At 54.2% G+C, this 8,565-nt stretch overlaps 1 protein-coding gene across 1 annotated transcript; it reads left to right on the top strand.

The window, feature by feature from the left end:
- The first annotated feature begins 2,356 nt into the window (after nucleotides 1-2,356).
- Nucleotides 2,357-8,171, top strand: LOC113594521 (mucin-3B). Its single transcript, XM_053213604.1, is given in 7 exon segments — nucleotides 2,357-2,593; nucleotides 3,814-3,929; nucleotides 4,731-4,855; nucleotides 5,465-5,530; nucleotides 5,879-6,050; nucleotides 6,465-6,543; nucleotides 6,871-8,171. Coding segments are annotated over 7 exon segments (771 nt in total). The 5' UTR covers nucleotides 2,357-2,431; the 3' UTR covers nucleotides 6,922-8,171.
- The last annotated feature ends 394 nt before the right edge of the window (nucleotides 8,172-8,565 follow it).

The raw sequence follows: 8,565 nt of genomic DNA, 5'->3' as shown, positions 1-8,565 counted from the left end.
ACCGCCAATCCCTTGACATCAGCCACGAGTATGTGTCTGTCTTCTCCACCTGCCCCATCCACAAAACCAGTCTCCAGTTGGATCATAAACATTACCCCTATATCTACCTTGATTATTACTCCCTATAACCCACACCATGTCCACCCCTACATCTCCCACTAGTACTGCCACCATAGCTGCAACTGAAATCACCACTCCTATCAACACTTCCACCATTGCCACCTTGAACACAGCCTCTTTGCCCACTTCCTCCACTCTAGAAACTGCTTCCGCTGCTACTACAATCTTGGTAACAACAACCACCCCTAAAATACCACACAGTCCTCCAGGAGTCACTTCTTCAAATATCTACTCTACAGGAAGCACGACCACATCAGCAATAACCCCATCTCCCACCACTGGTACCCTGAGGTTAGCCGTCACCATAAACTCATCCTCTGTTAGTACAGGCATGCCTGCCTCAACACTGACAACCATCACCCCCACATCCAGGGGTACCAATGGTTCATTCATTACCATTCCTGACCTCACCTCTACAAGCACTATTTTCAAAATGTCCACAATCCCCACATGTATCATCCCATCTCCCCCAGCCGCCCAAAATACAGACACAACATGCAGTGTCATCACAACCTCTTCCACAAGGCTTACTATGGCGCCCATGCTCACAAGTACCCACAGCACTCCCCCTCCCACCCTTGCTACACACACTCCAGTTACATATGCAGGCTCATCTTCCACGTCTACCAGCAGCAATGGGACCATTCGGACAGAGAGTGCTACCTCAACTGCAACGAGCACAAATACATCACACACAAATGCTAAATCCACCCTGGCACCCACTACCACTGACACACACACAGCATCCCCGACCACAGGACGACCCTCTTCTACTAGATTTACTACATACACAGGCAAGGTGACTGTCACACCCTCTCATGCCACATCCACCTGGAAAACCACACTTACTCATACTGGGGATGTTTGGACACAGTCTCTCACCATGGAGATTACTTCTCCTCTTGCAACTGCATCATCAATCACTCCCATAAATATGGTCAATTCTCTGACATTTATCACCTCTACTCCAGTCACCACCAATACTGTGACATCAGCCATGAGTATGAGTCTATCTTCTCCACCTGCCCCAACCGCAGTCAGTCTCCTCTTTGACAACAAACACTACCCCTTTATCCACCTTGATTACTACCTTCCCTAGTACCCATGCTGCATTCACCCCTACAGTCACCATGGCCACAACTGAAATCACCACTCCCACAAACACTTCTATCTCTGCTACCTCGAGCACAGCCACTTCACCCACTTTCTCTGCTCCAGAAACAGCCATGACTGTTACTAGAATGTTGGTAACACCCACCCCCACAATATCACACAGTACATCTTGTGTTTCTCCTACACTTTCTTTCCCTACTCTGAGTACATCTACAAATGCGCTAAATACTTCTTTCGGTACTATTATTTCCTTTTCAATATCCACAACAATAATGTCCTCTTCCTTATCCTCCGCCAGTGTAAATTCAATGCTCACGACCACCCCTAACTCTTTTCCTACATTCTCACCTCTCTCTGGTATGGAAAATACAGGGACTTCTGTCACTGCTTTCACTACTCTTTTTTCATCCAAAACTACAAGAACTTCTCCAACCATGTCTTCTCTAAAAGACCTTTGCGACTGAAACAACCACCACTTGTTTTATTTCTTCTACTACCCCATGTCCAGAATCTATATCAGTTACGATAGTGCCTGCCTCTCTCACTACTTCATGTATGGAAATGGGTCCAAGTAGTGAAGTTACTTCGATGCCTAACATCCCAATGTCAGTGTTCGCCTCTACTACTAAGATGGCTACCTCCCCTAGTTCCACCAGTATGACAACTGTGTTTCCTAGGCATACGGACACTTCTGCTTCCGTTCTGGAAACTCATCCTACCAACAGCAAAATGGATGTTCCTAGTTCTATCAGCACTGGGACTGTCCCCAGTTACACGGTTTTGATAAGCACTCAAAGACCCACCAGTGGAAGCTGGATGAGCACCAATTCTGTAACCGTCCCACATATGCCTGGCTTCATGAGCCTCCCACTGACCATGAAACCAAGCAGCAGGTTTCCAACTGCCATGGTGACTTCAATCAAGTTGACTCACTCCACCCCACCCACCATCAAGATTCCAGAAACACCGGTAGTCATCTCTCAGACTACCACCACCCTTATGTCACCCAGGGCAACTTCAACCACTACTCAGATGACCACACAGTCTAGACTGACTACACCTCAGGTTGGACCTACTGCTTCCCTGTTCCGTCTTCTCTCTCCCCTAATAAATTTCTGTGTCACCAAGGGCAAACCCTATCCTGAACTTCCCTTTCTTACTGTGTTGCCCAGGCACCTGTGACCATGGTGGCACCTGGATGCTAGGCCTATGCCACTGCCCTTTGGGGTTCTCTGGGGACCACTGTGAGCTCCAGGAGATCAGGTGCCAGAATGGAGGTAAATGGGATGGCCTCAAGTGCCACTTCCCTAGCATCTTCCATGGCTACTGTTGGAGTTTGTGGTGGAAGAGGTGGATCTGGGTGAGTTGTCAGAGCCCTGCCTTTTGCACTTTCTCCTGGGAGGTGCCACTGGCTCTCTCTGGGCCCAGCCCTGCGGTTACCTGTTAGTATTCATGCCATTTTGCCTAATTCTGCCATTCTTGCCTTCTCTCTCATGCTTTCCTCTACCTCATCTCATGCCTCTTTTTCACCCTCACCTCCAGGAGGTGGTTGGACCACACTCCTTCCTGTGGTCTCCTCCCAGTCTGGGCTGCTCGGAGCTGTATTAACTTCTAATTGCCACTGTAACAAATTATTACAAACTTAGCGGCTGAGATAATGCAAATTTATTATCTTACAATTCTGTAGAGTAGGAGTCTAACGTGAGTCTTACTGGGCTAACATCAAGGTGTCGGCAGGGCTGTGTTCTTCTCTGAAGGCTTTAGGGGAGAATCCATTTCTTTGCCCGTTTCAGGTTCTGAAGCCTCTCACATTCCTGGTCTCAAGGCTCCCTCTCTCCATCTTCAAAGCCAGCAACATTTCATCTCTGTGTCTTTCTTTTTTTTTTTTCAAAAATTTTTTTAAAGTTTATTTATTTTTGACAGAGAGAGAGGCAGAGAATGAGCAGGGGAGAGGCAGAGAGAGATGGAGACACAGACTCGGAAGCAGGCTCCAGGCTCTGAGTTGTCAGCACAGAGCCTGACGCGGGGCTCGAACTCACAAACTGCGAGATCGTGACCTGAGCTGAAGTCAGATGTTCAACCAACTGAGCCACCCAGGCGCCCCATCTGTGTCTTTCTTCTGTAGTCACATTTTCTTGTGACTGATTCTGACCTCCTGTCTTTCTCTTCCACTGTTAAGGACTCTTGTGATTATGTTGAGCCCACCCAATAATCCATGTTAATTTTCCCATTTTAGTCAGATGATTAGCAATTTTAATCTACATACAATCTTGATTCCTCCTTGCCATGCAGCATAACATATCCAGAGGTTCTGGGGACTAAGACATAGGCATCTTTGGGAGCCATCATTCTGTCTCCCACTGAGGCAGACAAGGGAGAGACCACGGGTCTGACTGCTGTGCCTCCTTACCTCTAACCTTTCCCTCACCTTGGCACAACTTATCCTAGAAGTCCTATCTCCTTTCCTCCTACCATTCATTCAGTCTTCAGGGAACATGGAGAGGAGTGATGGGATGAACCTCTGGATTGTGGTGGTGGCAATGGTGGTGAAGTGACCAGAACAGGGCATATTGTGCGCAGACACTGTGGGTGCTGAAGGGGATATGGAGGTGTCTGTTGACCAGGAGATCTCCCCTGACCTCAATGACAACACTTCCAAGGCCTACGAGGATTTCAGCGACACCTTCTGGGATCAGGTGACGGGGAAGGGGAGGGAACTCAAGGGTCTTTCCTTGAAGTTGAGCTTGGGCATCTGGGTGCACTCAGGTCACGAGGTTCAGGTGCAAGTGGAAGTGCAAGGATCCTGGCATTTCGGATGCAGAAGATTTACCAAAATGTGCAAGGATTCAAGGATGTGGAGATCCTGTCCCTGAGGCAGGAGACCCTTTTGGGGCTATGGAGGTAGTGTTGGGTGGGGGAAGGAGAATGAAGGGTGGGGGAATGGAGAAGCCATCCTTTCCTTTTGGAATCAATCAGATTTCAAAAAGAGAGAGGTGGAGGTAAGACATAGGGGAACTAATAACTCCATGGGGAATTTTTTGGATCATTTTCTGTAGTCATTTCTCTGTAGGAGAGATGCCACCTTCCTTTTGAAGCATGGTTGGAAAGAGAGAGATTACATGGGACATGCAGGGAGGTGGCGCATAAAGGCTTATGGGAAGCCTGGTGTCTGGACAGTAGCTGGTTTCTCTCTGGCTGGCACCTGGCCTGCTGAGTGGTCAGCCCGAGTGAGGCAAAGTGCCCAGGAGGGCCTGGTTTGATAATGGCTTGATGCAAGGCAGGAGAATGTCAATCATTCCTTGTCCTGCCTTCCAGGCTGACCAAGTCAGGGATGCTGGTGGGTCCTGAAAATAATGTGTCTGGAATCCCAACTCATTGCCTCTGCCTTCCTCTCACACCAGCGCACTTGTGGTTGGTCCTGGAGGTGACCTTCTAAAGACCTATGTGCCCCAGGCTTGGGCACCCTGTAAGACACCCAACCTTCTCGATCCCCTCAGGAATGGCAGCATTGTGGTGCCCTTTAGCCTCCAGCTGGAGAGCGAGTATGAGAAGGTGAAGACAGTCTTGAAGGAGGAGCTCCAGAATGTCAGCCACAATGGGGACAGCTGCCAGAGTGACTAGAGTAAGCCAAGACCGGAGGGAGGGGTTGGGGCAGAGCCACCAGCTTGGAGAGGAGCCTCTGGGCTCCGGTGCCAGCCCTGGGGTAGGCCTACAGCCAACTGGGCCAAGGATGGGGTTAAGGAGGGGCTAGTCTGAACCTGGGTGCTGGGGAAGACTCCTTGAAAGTTCTGCTCCAAATTTTCAGGATGGCTGAGGATGCTTGCTTATTCGGGGGAGATGAGAGAGGCAAGAGTCACCTTCCCTTGCAGCCCCTCCACATGTCCCCCACAGTGGCAGAGCCCTCTCTGCCCCTCCCCAGGCTTCCCTGCTCTGCTTCCCTGTCCCTGACCCTCTATTTATTTTTTAAAGGTGTGTGTGTGTGTGTGTGTGTGTGTGTGTGTGAGAGAGAGAGAGAGAGAGAGAATGAGCAAGCAGGGGAGGCGCAGAAAGAGGGAGACCGGGAATCCCAAGCAGGCTCTGCACTGACAGTGCAGCTCAATGTCATGAACTATGAGATCATGACCTGAGCCCAGTTCAAGAGTCCAAGGCTTAACTGACTGAGCCACCCAGTCGCCCCTGTCCCTGACCCTTTAACCTCCCTCAGTTCCACCTGTGCCTGTGTCCTCCCCAGCCCTGTGTTTTAGGCCTGACTCCATCAAGGTGACCAACGACACCAGGAAGGAGCTGACCCTGGAAGGTAAGGGTGGGCAAAGGGCTGAGTGGCCCCCGGAGGTCGTGACTTTCCCACCGTGGACATCTGCCCATGGACATTCTTGGGGAGGAGGGAAGACCTTTCAGGAGGCAAGTGGTGTGGCCCCGGCAGGGCTGTCCTTCCTGGAGCTTATTAGCTTCTCACCTGAGGACCAGCAGGGAAGGTGAGGGTCTTAGGGGCCGACCCTCCCCTCATCTAATCTCAGGGTCCACTCCACGACGCCCCACCCTCGGAAACGTAGTTTCTCCCATCTGTTTTCAGCGTGATTATAACCAGGCCCCTGAATAGAGCGGATGAGGTCCTTGTCTCTCTGCACCCCCCTCCCACCTCCAGCCATCTGTCGCCGCGCCACTGCCAAAGGCTATGAGGATTTCTTCTTCCCCTCGGTGGGGGAGAAGGGGGAGAACCGGCTCCACTGCGTCACCAAATGCACGTCGGGCGTGGATGGCGCCATCGACTGTCACGAAGGCCAGTGCCTTGTGGAGAGGAGCGGTCCCGCTCGCCGGTGAGACCCTGAGCACCCGCTGGAGCCCCGCCCCCTCGCCTCCCACCCCGGCCCCCCCCCCACCCCCCGCCCCGGTCCACCTGCCGGCGCCCGCGGAGTCCAAGTATGTTAGCCGACCCACCCAGATGGTGGTGAGGGTCTGTGACATGTGACCCCCTGCTCCAGCTGCTTCTCCACGGACACGCGCTGGTTTTCGGGCCCGCGCTGCGAGGTGGCTGTCGCCTGGAGGGCACTGGTCGGGGGCCTGACGGAGGTCGTGGCTCTGCGGCTGCTGGCGCTGAGCATCTTCGTTGCCCGCTACAGCACAGCCGGGCCGAGGCGGAGGCAGGGGAGCGCGTTGGGGGTGGGCGTGAGGGCGGCAAAGGGGTCCCTGCTGGGGCGGTCCTGCTCTGCCAGCGCGTCGCCCCAACTCAGGTCCTGGGGCGGCGACGGATGTGCGATGAGGACACTGTGGGGACGTTTTCGGACTTGGGCTTGGAGGACGAGCGAACAGGTGAGTCCTGCCTCACGGGGAGGGGGGCAGAGGCTTCCCTGGGCGCCACTGCAGGCCTGGGGAGGACCCAACTACCTCCCTTGCCCGAGGCAGACACGGACCTCCTGCCGGGAAGCTTGAGTAGCCACTTCCCTGGGCACCCCCCGAAGGAGGCGCGGGTCCTGCACGCGCCATCCCTACAGGGCAGGCACTGGGCACAGGAGCCCCCCTCCCAGGCCTTGCTTTCCCCACCCTTCCTTCCCTTCTCTTTTCCTGCCCCTTTCTCCTCTCTTTCCTCCTGTTCTCCCCCCCCCCCCACCCCCCGCCCGCCCTTTTCTCTCTCTCTAGTCAAGGATGAAAACTTCCAGGTGGCCTTGGAGGACGTGGACATCAATGTGAGCGTGAGGGTGCCAAGGGGGGATGGTGAGGAGCTCTCCCAGATCCAGGTCCAGAAGCCCTCCCGCCAGCCACCAGGGCAGGGGCCAGGCTAGGACCAGGAGGCAGTGGCTTTCCAGCCAGTCTGAGCAGGGTGGCTCCCTGTTCCCACTCCCTCTTTCACACATATTCTGTGGCGGGTGCGCATCCAGAGACCTGAGGTGGCCTCGTCCTTGCTGTGGGCCCTGCGCCTCCCCCTCCCCCCCTGCCCCCTGCCCCCAACGGTAGGAAGGAACCATACGCACCGCATCCGTTTTGAGAGATGGCCCGAGGACTCATGCAGCGCCGTCTCCCGGTTACCTTGGGCAAAATCCGACCAGCCCCCCGATCCTCATCCTTCTCCCAGCTTGGGTGAAACCCACCTGGAGACCCAGTTCAAACCCAGGCTCCTCCACTGTGGGACCTCGGGCAAGTCAGTAACTTCTCAGAACCTGTAAAATGAGTATAGCATACTCGTGCTGATACCTTGAACGATTGTTGTGAAAACTAGATGTGCTCCGGCAGATCTCTGTCCCAGTGCACCTTCCTGTGTCCCCACATGCTTCAGGGGTCTCGGACCTCAGTCTCTATTCTCCTATGCGCCTCCCTATGCCTGTTCCCCACCCGCAGCTGGAACCACCCTCCCTCCTGCTCCCTATGGAACTCCTTGCCACGTCCCTTGCCCCCACCCTTAAATCTCCCCCTCTGTGAACCCACTGCTTGACTCACTCCATGCCCCAGGCCCCAGCCCCAAGTCTCCCCCAGTTTGTCCCTTCCGCTGTCTTTATGACTTCAGCCCTAAATTCTTACCCCTATCCCAGTGCCCCCATCCTAAATCCTCCCTCCTCCCCTGACACCCGGTTTCCAGTTATGTACAGATGTCCCTTGCCTCTCAGGTCCCCCGCTGCTGCTTCCCAGGCCCTGGTCTCCTGTTCTGAGGCTCCATTCCTTCTCCCTCCCAAGGACACTGGATCCGGGGCCTCAAGAATGAGCAGAAGTGGAGCCCTGAGATGGAGAAGCCCTCTCAGCTCCTTGGCCTCATTCCTCTGTCTCCCCTGTCCCCTCCCACCCTTCCTCACCGCTCCCCTCTCCCTAGCCTCGCCCCCATCCCTGCAGTAACCTCAGGGGCCAGAAGTCCCCAGCCTTCTCTGCAGGAACATCTCATGTGCAGACAGGAAGCCTGCCAGCCTCCAGTTCTCCCGTGTGAACACAATATGGCATTTCTTGTAAAAGAAGTTGCTCTGTGTCTTTCTGCTTCTTATCTCATGGCACCTCCACTTGGAGAACAGGGACTTCCAGAGGATATGTGGGAGGGCCTGGGAACACCAGTTTCTCCCAGCAAGCAAGGAAGGCATCTGTGGGCTGTCCTCAGGGCCATGACTTTCCTCCTAGAGCTCGGGACCTGTTTTCTTAGAGAGTAGGTGGCTGGGGGAGCCACCAGTTCAGCAGCAGGTGGGGGCCTGTTGGGTTTATCCTCTGTGCCCTTCCTCCCTTGACATAGGAAGGTCAGGGCTGGGTCGGGGGGGGGGTGGGGGGTGGGAGGCCCAGGCTACGTCAGCTGCCATTTGCACTGGTGGGTAAATCTGGTCTCCCCAAAGATCTTGGGCCTCCCCAAGCTTGGGTGGCACA

This window comes from Acinonyx jubatus, chromosome E3 (assembly GCF_027475565.1).
Source record: "Acinonyx jubatus isolate Ajub_Pintada_27869175 chromosome E3, VMU_Ajub_asm_v1.0, whole genome shotgun sequence".
Lineage (NCBI taxonomy): Eukaryota > Metazoa > Chordata > Mammalia > Carnivora > Felidae > Acinonyx > Acinonyx jubatus.
This window is presented reverse-complemented; position numbering and strand designations above follow the sequence as displayed.